At 38.3% G+C, this 13,964-nt stretch overlaps 1 protein-coding gene across 10 annotated transcripts in view; it reads right to left on the bottom strand.

The window, feature by feature from the left end:
* Nucleotides 1-372: 372 nt before the first annotated feature.
* The window catches only part of sh3tc2 (SH3 domain and tetratricopeptide repeats 2), a 59,840-nt gene continuing 46,248 nt past the window's right edge, over nucleotides 373-13,964 (bottom strand). For all 10 annotated transcript variants that reach the window (XM_061901853.1, XM_061901852.1, XM_061901857.1 and 7 more), the window contains 7 exons: nucleotides 11,535-11,701; nucleotides 11,237-11,414; nucleotides 10,998-11,148; nucleotides 8,892-9,014; nucleotides 8,640-8,790; nucleotides 8,375-8,571; nucleotides 373-1,296 (listed from right to left, as the gene is read on the bottom strand). In XM_061901853.1, coding sequence (XP_061757837.1) covers nucleotides 730-1,296; nucleotides 8,375-8,571; nucleotides 8,640-8,790; nucleotides 8,892-9,014; nucleotides 10,998-11,148; nucleotides 11,237-11,414; nucleotides 11,535-11,701 — 1,534 coding nt within the window. In that variant the 3' untranslated portion in view covers nucleotides 373-729. The remainder of the gene's footprint in view (nucleotides 1,297-8,374; nucleotides 8,572-8,639; nucleotides 8,791-8,891; nucleotides 9,015-10,997; nucleotides 11,149-11,236; nucleotides 11,415-11,534; nucleotides 11,702-13,964) is intronic.

Raw genomic sequence — 13,964 nt, 5'->3', positions numbered from 1 at the left:
GACACGCATTGTTGATTCTGAAGGCCTCCGGCAGATTTGGTACAGCATGGCAACATAAGCTAGCTGAATTCTGATTGGATACAAACTAAAGCAAAAAACAACAGCACTGAAACGAGCATAATATGACATGAATAGAATATGAATACTTTTAGATATTTAGGGAAAGTAAATTAAAAAATAAATGTATCTTTAATTATGATGATTTCTGGTTATGTTAGGCCAGCAGAGAAGGCCTTGCTGAACCTGACAGCACATCACTGGTGGTTAGGGTCAAACAACCCCCTCTTTTCACTAGAGCAACACAGCAAATATGAAAAAGTAATATTTCTATTAAAAATATCAATGCAGAAGACGACAGGGTTTTACTGTTAATGTGATTTAAAAATAATTTATTCATATCATGTCATCTGAAATGCACTTACACTGTTCTTTTTTTTGGCAGTGAAAAAGACGTACAACATCATTCTAGATTCATCTTGCAGAGATATAAAAGACATTAAAAAAAAAAAAGAACCTATACATCACCAGGACACTGGTAGCTCTTGAAAAAACATCATTAAAAAAAGGCACCTCTTTTAAAGTGACCTCTCTTTCTATACAGAAAGTGCCGTGTTGTTGGAACATTGCATCAACTGGCCGACGGGACTTGCGACCAGACAAACGAAATGAACAAAAAGTGCCACTGGGAATTGTTGCTTAGCTTATCCACATGTCCATGAAAGTCCGTTCTTATCCATTCATGCTTATGTCTATCTGGGAGGAATCTTTTTGATGAAAATCTGTTTCTTCATCCGGAGTGTGCCGGATGTCACGAGAGATCAAATCATTACCGTTGGTTTGCCCTTGGGAGTTTTGTGCAGTGTCAGTGGAGCTGCAGGAGTCTGACATGTGCTCCCTGGCCGTGTCAAAGGACTCTGTCAGGATACTCTCGCTGTACGACCGACTGGTGATGAATGCAGAGGCATCAACAAACTGACTCTCCGTATCTGGAGGAGAAATATTTTCATCCTGCTTCCTTTTGCCATCATCCATTTGGATGGGACAAGCTCTTGGGAATGCACCGTCTTCGCTTGTTTCTGTCACAATTTCCTGGTTCATAGCTTCTTCCCCTGACAGGATTCTTCTCAAGTTGTGGGCTCTGTCTGTGTAAAGCTGACAGAGCTGAGCATCAGGTATGTGGCTGCCGTGGATCTCCGCCAGCTTCATGTACACCACGTACAGAGCCTCGGGGTTTTCCTGATCCTCCAGGGCAGCAGCCAGAGCCAGGTGGAAGTAGCCCACTGCATCAAAAGCATCCTGGAGGAAAGCATTATACTTAGGATGAATGTGTTAACACATGAGGTGCAGGGGAGGAAAAAAGTACCTGATAGGGCAGTGGTTCTCAACCTTTTTTCAGTAATGCACCCCCTGTGAACATTTTTTTAATTCAAGTACCCCCTAATCAGAACAAAACATTTTTGGTTGAAAAAAAGAGATAAAGAAGTAAAATACAGCACTATGTCATCAGTTTCTGATTTATTAAATTGTATAACAGTGCAAAATATTGCTCATTTGTAGTGGTCTTTCTTGAACTATTTGGAAAAAAAAAGATACAGAAATAACTAAAAACATGTTGAAAAATAAACAAAATGAATCAATTATTAATAAAATTTTCTACACATAGAAGTAATCATCAACTTAAAGTGCCCTCTTTGGGGATTATAATAGAGATCCATCTCAATTCATGAACTTAATTCTAAACATTTCTTCAAAAAAAAAAAAAAATCTTTGACATCAATATTTATGGAACATGTCCACAAAATAGCTGTCAACACTGAATATTGCATTGTTGTATTTTTTTCACAGTTTATTAACTTACATTCATATTTTGTTGAAGTATTATTCAATAAATATATGTATAAAGGATTATTGAATTGTTGCTATTTTTAGAATATTTTTTTAAAATCTCACATACCCCCTGGCATACCTTCAAGTACCCCCAGGGGTACGCGTCCCCCCATTTGAGAACCACTGTGATAGGGATGTGCCGATTGATCGATCACCTGTCAGAACCAAATTATTTTTGTAAAAAACTACGTGATCAAGAATGCCCATTAATGCCAGTCACAAACTGCGATCACACTGTTGTTATTTTTTTTTAATGTTTGTATTTAATTTTTTCATAAATGGCTGTGATGATAATGTAAATGAGGGATTTCTAATCACTGCTACATGTATGTTGGAATTCTTATTAATTTTGATAGTTCTTGTTAATTTTGATACTATTGTTGATATTATTAATTTTTGTTTGACTACTTTTAGATTGTTTTGTGTCATGTTTGTGTGTCTTCTCAATTGCTCTGTTGATTGCTATTGTGAATGTTGCTGGGCCGGGTTTGGTTTTGGAATTGGAGTTGTATTACGATGGTATTATTGTGTATCATTTTGTTGGACTGATTAATAAAAAAATAAAAAAATATGCGATCGGGTCCTCCGGCTTCCTCCCACTTCCAAAGACATGCACCTGGGGATAGGTTGATTGGCAACACTAAATTGGCCCTAGTGTGTGAATGTGAGTGTGAATGTTGTCTGTCTATCTGTGTTGGCCCTGCGATGAGGTGGCGACTTGTCCAGGGTGTACCCCGCCATCCGCCCGATTGTAGCTGAGATAGGCGCCAGCGCCCCCCGCGACCCCGAAAGGGAATAAGCGGTAGAACATGGATAGATGGATGGATCCCCTGTGGTTGACACTGTCTGTGTTATTAGTCCAAGCAGCTACAGTAGCTAACTGTGTGTCTCCATACCAGAAAGGGAATAAGCGGTAGAACATGGATGGATCGATGGATCCCCTGTGGTTGACACTGTCTGTGTTATTAGTCCAAGCAGCTACAGTAGCTAACTGTGTGTCTCCATACCAGTGTTATCCCGATACCATTATTTTGGTACCGGTACCAAAATTATTTCCATACATTCTGGTACTTTTCGATACTTTTCTAAATAAAGGGGACCACAAAAAAATGTCATTAGGGTACATTAAACATATGTTTCTTATTGCAATTTAATCCTTAAATAAAATAGTGAAGATACAAGACAACTTGTCTTTTAGTAGTAAGTAAACAAATAAAGACTCCTAATTTAGTCTGTTGACATATGCAGTAACATATTGTGTCATTTATCATTCTATTATTTTGTCAACATTATGAGGGACAAACTGTAGAAATTAATTATTAATCTAATAATATATGCTTATTTTCTGTCTAAATGTGTTGGACCTTTGATGAGGTGGCGACTTGTCCAGGGTGTACGCTGTCTTCCGCACAAATGTAGCTAAGATAGGCTCAAACGCCCCCCGCGACCCCGAAGGGAATAAGCAGTAGAAAATGGATGGATGGATAGCTACACTTCAGTTAAAATGTAGTAATCACTTATTCTTCTGTTGTTTGGTTCTTTACATTAGTTTTGGATGATACCACACATTTGGGAAGCAATTTGGGTTTACATTTTGCGGGAGAGCTACGGTGTGAAGCATGTTTAGCTATTCCTCGATATTTGTAAGAAACGTACTTTATTTTTCGCAGCTTTGCAACAGTTGATATTCTAGTTTCAAGCAGGTTTTACACAATACAGGTCATAAAATCACAACAACAAGCTGTAATATCTTACTGAGATCATTTAGAACCAAAACCCTTAAAACACGTAAAAGACTCAAACATAAAATCTGCTTAGTGAGAAGAATTATCTTATTAGACAGAAAATAAGCAAATATCACCCTTATTTGAAATATTTAATCTTACTTAGATTTCAGTTTTTACAGTGTGTCTGTGTGTTTCTTTTCTTCGTCTCTGGCTTTCAAACTGGAAACAAGACCTCTTTCAAGGTCCAAAATCGAGAAAAGCGCTGCCTCCATAGGGGCCACGCTGCTGGACGACAAAATCAAACGGCTGTGGGGGCCCACACTTTTGTCACTGAAGGCATGTAGTCCTTAACTCTGACATCATGTCATGTTAATGAGGAAACTCCGCTTGTTTCATACACAACTCCTTGATTTTAGTCTGCAGTTCAACACTCATGAGCTAACTTGGCTAACATTAGCTACTCACGTGAGCTATGGTGGCCTAGGATGGACAAACAAGGCAATTGTCACAACAGACCACAACTCGTATCCTCTGATATTTCCAAAGTAAATGAATTACAGTTCCTTCAGCTGCCTGACACTTGACCCTTAACTTGCAATGTCATGTACCCATTAATTCATCCATTTTCTACCGCTTGTCCTTTTTGGCGTTCGAAGGGGCCGCTGGTGCCTATATCAGCTGCATTCGGGCAGTAGGCGGGCTACACCCTAGAAAAGTCGCCACCTCATCACACGGCCAACACAGATAGACAGACAACATCCACCCTCACATTCACACACTAGGGACCATTTAGTGTTGCCAATCAACCTATCCCATTTTAAACAACTGTGAGGGTGTAAAACACGATATATTCAAGATGCTTAATTAACTTCATTTATCTTTAATGCATCTAAAGAGCTTATTGGAATTGTCTTTCTTGTCTTTCTTTTAGTTTATTTCGAACATGAACACACACATACAGCAACATACATCGCACAATTTCGTATCATTTCTCTTTACATCATGTCTGAAAAGGAGTCGGAAGAAGCAAATCTTATTTAATCCTACCCCTTTCCCACTTCAGAGCGTTTACAAATATATGCATTCATTTACTGACCTTTTATAGTAAAATGACATCTGTGAATGAGAAATACAACAATTGTGTAATATGTAATAATTTAACTCAGTCATTATTAAGATACTGAGATGAAGAATATTTTATTTCCAATAAGGATGAAAATATTTCTTGTAATTATTTTCCTTTGTACTTTTTAAGCACTATTAATTTGAACAACCTCTTAAACTGGATCATATCAGTACAATCCATCCATCCATTTTCTACCGCTTATTCCCTTTCGGGGTCACGGGGGGCGCTGGTGCCTATCTCAGCTACAATCGGGCGGAAGGCAGGGTGCACCCTGGACAAGTCGCCACCTCATCGCAGGGCCAACACAGATAGACAGACAACATTCACACTCACATTCACACACTAGGGCCAATTTAGTGTTGCCAATCAACCTATCCCCAGGTGCATGTCTTTGGAAGTGGGAGGAAGCCGGAGTACCCGGAGGGAACCCACGCATTCACGGGGAGAACATGCAAACTCCACGCAGAAAGATCTCGAGCCTGGATTTGAACCCAGGACTGCAGGACCTTCGTATTGTGAGGCAGACGCACTAACCCCTCTTCCACCGTGAAGCCCCATATCAGTACAATGTTTAACTTATTTCCTTAATCCAGTGGTTCTTAACCTTGTCAGAGGTACCGAACCCCACTAGATTCATACGCGCATTCACCGAACCCTTCTTTAGTGAAAAATAAAATGTTTTGGTTCTTTTTCAAATTCAAGACAAAGTTATGTTTTTTTTACTGGTGCACAAAATGAACCGTGCATGAACATCACCTTGTTCAAAGAACAAAACCAACACAGTGCATGAACTCACAACAAATTACACACCTGGAAATCAGTGTGACTTTTGCTGTTGCCGTATCCATAATATGCCGATAGGGAGAAGTTTTTATTCACACGATAAGTCGGGTGTGTCTTGACCTCTGCGACGAACCCCTGAGGCCGACTCACCGGACCCCTAGGGTTCGATCGAACCCAGGTTAAGAACCACTGCCTTAATCCATTCCATAATTTAATTCCACGTACTCATATGCTAAAGTTTCTAAGTGTTGAACGTGCATACAAATGTTTTAAATGAGATTTTCCTCTAAAGTTATATTTTTCCTCTTCAGTTGAGAAGAATTGTTGTACATTGTTTGGTAGCAGGTTATAGTTTGCTTTGTACATAATTTTAACTGTTTGCAATTTTACCAAATCATCAAACTTTGTTTTTCCAAATATCGTTCCATGTCTCGTTCAAAAAAATTGAAATCAATCATCTATTTCCAAACCCCTGCATCATTTTCAATCCTTATATGATGTATATTTATTACTGGATAAAACCTTTTAACTATTTTTTCGTAAATTGTATCCTGATTTTTTTTTAAAAGTTTCCTCCAGGTTGTGGTTATTATAAGGCATATTTTCAGAGAAAATGCATTTTTTTAACAGCTTGTTTTAAAAACATAAATACATTGACAAAAAAAATTTGATCAACTAATTCAGAATTGGATGTTTATTTAGAGAGCTTAAGGGCAGTTCCCCTTTAATCATTTTTGATTGAAGGTACAATGTGATGATTGACAGACAGAACCTTTTTAATTGGCTAATGTCTATGGCCGTGCAAAACGCAGAACACCGGATGCTACTACATAAAAATAAATAGATACGAATAAATCCTCAAATAGAACCGATTTGTGAGCCAATTCTTGTTCACTAGATAGTAACAGTTAATGTAAACCTTCTAACTATCCAACGTTACTGTGAAATGCTTACAATTGTGTGTATTCAGACTATATATATATATATATATATATATATATATATATATATATATATATATATATATATATATATATATATATATATATATAATACCCATATCCGGTAGGACATGGACATTAAATTTGTTTGAAGGGGCATGGAAAGTAGCATTGAATTAGATTTGCTGATGCCTGTAGAAACCCTGGATTACATCGATATTTTCTCAAAATATATATTTTTTTGTTAATGCTTTCAAATTGAGGGAGTAATTCCCTGGACACAATGATTTCCGAACATGGCCACCTCAGCTGCTCACTGCTCCCCTCACCTCCCAGGGGGTGGAACAAGGGGATGGATCAAATGCAGAGGGTAATTTCACCACACCTTCTGTGTGTGTGACTATCAGTGGTACTTTAAAGGCCTACTGAAACCCACTACTACCCACCACACTGTCTGATAGTTTATATATCAATGATGAAATATTAACATTGCAACACATGCCAATACGGCTTTTTTAGTTTACTAAATTACAATTCTGAATTTCCCGGCAGTTTCTTCTTGAAAACGTTGTGTAATGATGTGTACGCAAGACGTCACGCGTTTTTAGGAAATATGGGCACTACGCACACACACACAGCTAAAAGTCGTCTGCTTTAACGGCATAATTACACGGTATTTTGGACATCTGTGTTGCTGAATCTTTTACAATTTGTTCAATTAATATTGGAGAAGTCACAGTAGAAAGATGGAGTTGGGAAGCTTCAGCCTTTAGCCACACAAACACACGGTGATTCCTTGTTTAAAATTCCCGGGGCTGAAGCTTTACTATGGATCAGAGCGCGGTCAAGCAGACATGGATCCCAACCGAATGTCAACCAGCAGGTTTCGGTGAGAAAATTGTGTTTAAAAAGACGCCACTAACCGGATATCAGCTGAGCTTGTGCCATCCGTACAGCTGCCGTCGACTCCCCTGAGACATTGGCGTCAACACACCCGTGGACGTACACCTCCGACTATCAGGTAATATTAAACTCACTAAAACACTAGCAACACAATAGAAAGATAAGGGATTTCCCAGAACTATCCTATTAAATGTGTTTAAAAACATCGAAATCCGTCCCAATGCAATCGCGGTTTTTTTTCTGTTTTTTTTTTTCATTTGTTTTTTTCTAGTCCGTCACTATCAATATCCTCAAACACGAATCTTTCATCCTCGCTCAAATTAATGGGGAAATTGTCGTTTTCTCGGTCCGAATAGCATTTTTTGTTGGAGGCTCACATTAAAATCAAAGTGAACATGTGAGGAGCCCCCACACTTGCGGCGTCATCGTCTGCGACTTCCGGTAGAGGCAAGGCTTTTGTCTTAACAACGACAGTTGCAAACTTTATCGTGTATGTTCACTACTAAATCATTTCAGCAAAAATATGGAAATATCGCAAAATGATCAAGTATGACACATAGAATGGACCTGCTATCCCCGTTTGAATAAGAAAATATCATTTCAGTAGGCCTTTAACTTTAACTTTAACAAGAGGACTTAGAGGACAAAACCAAATGATTTAAATTAAGTAGTAGATAGTAGTTTTTCATTTTGTTCAGTTATTGTGTTATCTGTTGACTTTTGCTCAAACAATCATATGTAGTAAAAGAGAATACGGGATTGGTTTAGATATTGAGTTGAAATTGATAAACTGTCAATAGCCTTCCCCATAAATAAATCTAAAAATTTACAGTTAATACCTGTGATCGGTATTGTATTGGTCGATTTCATTCATGGATATTTTGGCAGCATAAAACCCTGATGGGAATATCCCAAGTGACTAAAACAAGACAAATTATTTTAAGGTGATGTATAAAGGCAAAGTCTTCTCTGTGTGTGACATATGACTGAGTAGAAATGATCTCTACCTTGAACTTGTGCAGAGTGATATTTCCCAGCCTGCAGTAGACCTGAGTGTAGTAGCGAGCCTCCATTGTGTGCTGCAGCACAGGCGGACACAGTGACAGCGATTTTAGATAGTAGTTTTCTGCCATTTCGTACAGCTGCAGGCTGTAGTAGACAGTCGCCAGTCTGTGGTAGGCCGTCCTTTCATTCATATGCACGCCTGCAAGAATATTTACGATTCTACTATGAAGCTTTCTAGTCGTTTTATATTCAGGGCATTGACAATACCTGTTTTCTCAGCGATCTCAACTGCAAGTGTGGCGTACTGCAGAGCCTCGTCCTGCTCCCCCTGGTTCATCAACAGCTCTGTTAGTTTACTCAACAAGCGGAACTCTGAGTTGATGTCTCTGATACTTCGTGCAAATGGTAAACTGCCATCCTGAAACAAACGGTGTAAAATTATTTTTTGACAAGTTAAAAGTAATGATCTGCGATGGATTACAAGAAATTAGCTTTGATTGCTTTGTGTTTTCTTTTTACCCTGTAGAAAGGCATTGACGCTATCCTGTTTCTGTGACCCTTAAAGTAGACGTCCCCCGCCTCTTCATATATGCTCATAGAAAAATGAGGGTCGTTCATTCTCAGAGCTGTCTTCACAGCTGCCTGTCAAACACATGTAAAGTTTATTCGTATTGATTTCACAAGAAGCATTAGAAAGGCGCACTGGAAGAGTGATGTTTGTATAAGGGGTGTCCAAAGTGCGGCCAAGGTCTATTTAAGGCCCTCAGCTAAATTTTCATTGGCCTGCGGCACATTCAAGAGATAAATCTAACAAATAAAAACAAGACAAAAATGTGAAAAAAGAGCAATAATGTGTATGGTAAGCAGAACGAGTGGAATTGTTGGTGCTAATAACCATAAAGTCATGGATGGCAGTGAATTTTCTACAGCTCAACCAGGACAAAACAGAGGATTTGGGAAAAAGTTTTACAAAATTACAAGATTTTAAACCAACAGAATCTATAAAAAAAAATGTGGACGCAATTTTCGACTGACATTTATCCCAAATATTAAAATTACTACAAAAATGTATGTTTTTATCATCTTAAAAACATAGCCAGAGTCTGTCCGTTTCTCTCTCAGGCCAACACGGATGTGCTAATGCATGCTTTTATTTCCTGTCGTTTAGAATATTGCAATGCCTTGTTCACTGGCCTTCCCAAAAAGAAGATCAGAAGTCTCCTATAGTTACACAAGTCAGCTTCATGCGTGCTGACGAGGACCAGAGGGCGGGAGCAGTTTTAAAGACGCTGTATTGGCTCCTTGTCCACTTTAGGGTCAAATATGTTGTGACTTGTGCAGCCCTTTGAGACACTTGTGATTAAGGGCTGTATAAATAAACTTTGATTGATTGATTGAATTATAAAGTTGTTGTTTTTTTTGTCCTGTCCAGCTTCTCAGGCAAATCATATAGTTGATGTAGATGACCATATCGGCTGTTCAGATTTACTTTACAAAAGAGAAGTGTAGGATACTTCTCTTGTTGCCTTATTTCAATTTGACTTTATTAAATGTATTAATATTATCATTTGGTGCAGCCGGCCCGGAGCAGGAGGGGATAGAAAGAGAAAAAAAAGAAGACCGAGGGGGAAATTGTGGGGATAAGAGGGGGATTACACAGAGAGACAAAAACAACAACAGTAAACACAACAATAACAACAAAAACAACAACAATAGAACAACACCAGCACATACGATATGTACAAATATGATCGTAAAATTGATAGCAAAGAAGCAGTTAGTGAAATATATAATAATATAGAAATGACAATGAGCATGTTTACACTACAACTGGAGCAATACAAATACCATCATGAACAATACCAATAGTTTACCTCTATTTATAACAATACAATTGTTCAAATGCAACAATACGTATACATAATGATAACTACAAAGATAATAAAAAAATAAAATAAATAAATAAAATAAAATAAGGAATACCGAAAGATGGAGGGGAAGAGAGAGAGGCAACCTATATTAATCTTGTAGATTGTTATAGTAACAATGGGTTAAGCTTTGTCAGTATGCCATTTGTTACCCAGTTTACCTTAGGGCAACGACGTTGATATATGTTTGATGAAACGTGATAATGTGCATGTGCATGAATTATAAAGTTAAATTATTAGTTGTTTAATGTCTTAATGGGCTTGTGCCTTTTTATCTATCTGACCTGCTTTTACACTATCAAACCTCGCCGATCATGAGATCCTCTGGCTCTGACCTTTTATCTATACCAATTAACAGGACAGAGTCCCACAGTGTGGCAGCATTTAGCCACGATGGCCATAGACCCTCTGGACTGCAGAGACGGTTGATATTTAAAAAAATGATTGCTGAAATGTAAGGTGGACAGTTGAAATATAGCCTCACCAAAATGGTATGAGTATCAATATATGTATTTGTGTTTCACTATGTTAAGTGATTATACTTTGAGATAGGCACAATCTTGTGGTGTTTTTTTAGACTGCTGCACAGTACAGTATGTTATTGCAATATGTAGTTTTAAAGAGGTATGCAGGTTTTTTAATATTTTACTGCAAAAAAGAGAGACAAAACATATCAGTTTGTCAGATGCATCCTCACCTGCAAATACATGTCGGCCAGCTCATCCTCCTGGATGAGATAATAGATCCTTCCCACCTGCAACCAGGTCTCAGACTCTTCTTCTCTTTTGCCAAGATCAATAGATATCCTCAGGCTTTGCTTTGTGTAATCCAGAGACATACGAGATGATCTGCCCCACATTATAAATCAAAACTACTTTCGTATTTTAAACAAGTATACCACTGTGGTGGAACAGGTATTGAGGGATACAAACTCACCTTTCAGTGTTTAGTGACAGGTAGAGGCTACTTAGGATTTCAAGGTACTCTCCTTCCAGTCTCTTGTCTTTCAGTTCCCTAGATACTGACACACAGTGTTCATAGTAGACAATGCTTTGAGCATAGAGCAGCATGTCAGAATACAGTCGACTCAGCACCTTGGCAACCACCAATTGACCTGTGAGACATGAAATCCTTTTTTTTATGCGTGTGTTGTTACACAGGCTGGCCACCAGAGTGCGCCATACATGATTGTAACCGAATCAAAGAAGTGCATTCAATATCATTTATTACTTACTTGGCAGATTTCTAGCATGCAGTGCAATCAGCAGCCCCATTTCATAGCACACCCTGATGTTGTGACTCTTCCCCCTGTCTTTGTAGCTCCTGCCCAACCAAAGGTATGTCTGGACATGTTCCTCATCTGTGGGGCTCTCCCATAGATCTGGAAAAATTCGCAAAGACCTGGAAAAACAAGAACTTTATGATGAACTGGAAGTAGATTGCATGAAATGATGCTGACCTCTGAACCCAGCCAACCCCTAGCATTTCTAATTTTATGTATCATTAAAAATAAACAAAGATTAGTGCATTGAAGCCATGGTGCTTTGACAAGTAAGTAACTTTTGGACTAATTTGTTAACAAACCTAATGGTGAAAGTTAAAGGTTAGGATTAGGAATGATGCAGCAGGAATGTTGCAAGGAATACCTAAGGGCCTGATCTACTAAGGGTTTGTGTGTATTAAAACTTGATCATGTTCACAAAGCTGATCTACTATGCTCTTGCGCAGAGGATTGTGTCTCTTCACATGAGAAAAAATACTGAGTATATACATTTAGCGTGTTGGTGTTCATGAATATGGAGAATATATGCTGAGGAGAACACCCACACTACTGGAAATGCAAATATAATTATTTAGCACTAGCAATGTGATTTATCAAGATTAAAACTGTTCTGTGGCCACTGTTTTGCGTCTATACTTAGCACATCTACAAAGTATGTGGAAGGAATAGATGTGAAAGGAAATTAGTTTCTCAAATGTGACAGATGGTTTTAAACTCATAAACTTAATTTAAATAGTTTGGTCTGCACCACAATCAATTTTACACACACTTTTAGTTGGTCACCGGCAACACATCCACTAGTAGTACACACAATTGTATGGTTTGCACACTTTAATCAGTTTGTGTTATTTGGATTTTAGTTCAAACCCCGTTTCCATATGAGTTGGGAAATTGTGTTAGATGTAAATATAAACGGAATACAATGATTCGCAAATCCTTTTCAACTAATATTCAGTTGAATATGCCATAAACACACCATATTTGATGTTCAAACTGATAAACATTTTTTTTTGTGCAAATAATCATTAACTTTTGAATTTGATGCCAGCAACACGTGACAAAGAAGTTGGGAAAGGTGGCAATAAAGACTGATAAAGTTGAGGAATGTTCATTAAACACTTATATCAAACATCCTACAGGTGTGCAGGCTAATTAGAAACAGTTGGGTGCATGATTGGGTATAAAAGCAGCTTCCATGAAATGCTAAGTAATTCACAAACAAGGATGGAGTGAGGGTCACCAATTTGTTAGCAAATTGTCGAACAGTTTTAGAACAACATTTCTCAACGAGTTTTTGCAAGGAATTTAGGGATTTTACCATCTATGGTCCGGAAAATCATCAAAAGGTTCAGAGAATCCGGAAAAATCACTGCACGTAAGCGATGATATTACGGAATTTTGATCCCTCAGTCGATACTGCATCAAAAACCGACATCAGTGTGTAAATGATATCACCACATGGGCTCAGGAACACTTAATAAAACCACTGTCAGTAACTACAGTTGGTCGCTACATCTGTAAGTGCAAGTTAAAACTCTACTATGCAAAGTCAAACCCATTTATCAACAATATCCTGAAATGCCGCCGGCTTAGCTGGGCCCGAGCTCACCTAAGATGGACTGGTGCAAAGTGGAAAGGTGTTCTGTGGTCTGACGAGTCCACATTTCAAATTATATTTGGAAACAGAGGACGTGGTGTCCTCCAAAACAAAGAGGAAAATAAGCATTCGGATTTTTATAGGCGCAAAGTTCAAAAGCCAGCGTCTGTGATGGTATGGGGGTGTATTAGTGCCCAAGGCATGGGTAACGTACACATTTGTGAAGGCACCGTTAATGCTGAAAGATCCATAAAGGTTTTGGAGCAACATATGTTGTCATCCAAGCAACGTTATCATGGACGCCCCTGCTTATTTCAGCAAGACAAGTGTTACAACAGCATGGCTTCGTAAAAAAAAAAGAGTGCGAGTACTTTCCTGGCCCACCTGCAGTCCAGACCTGTCTCCCATGAAAAATGTGTGGCGCATTATGAAGCGTAAAATATGACAGTGGAGACCCCGGACTGTTGAACGACTGAAGCTCTACATAAAACAACAATGGGAAAGAATTCCACTTTTAAAGTTTCAACATTTAGTTTCCTTAGTTCCCAAACGCCTATTGAGTGTTGTTAAACGAAAAGGTGATGTAACACAGTGGTGAACATGTCTTTTCCCAACTACTTTGGCACGTGTTGCAGCCATGAAATTCTAAGTAAATTATTGTTTGCAAAAAAAAAATAATGTTTATGAGTTTGAACATCAAATATCTTGTTTTTGTAGTGCATTCAATTGAATATGGGTTGAAAAGGATTTGCGAATCATTGTATTCCGTTTATATTTACATCTAA

Source organism: Nerophis ophidion, linkage group LG05 (assembly GCF_033978795.1).
Source record: "Nerophis ophidion isolate RoL-2023_Sa linkage group LG05, RoL_Noph_v1.0, whole genome shotgun sequence".
NCBI classification, from domain to species: domain Eukaryota; kingdom Metazoa; phylum Chordata; class Actinopteri; order Syngnathiformes; family Syngnathidae; genus Nerophis; species Nerophis ophidion.
The sequence above is the reverse complement of the archived record's forward strand: the minus strand, read 5'-3'. Positions and strand labels throughout refer to the sequence as shown.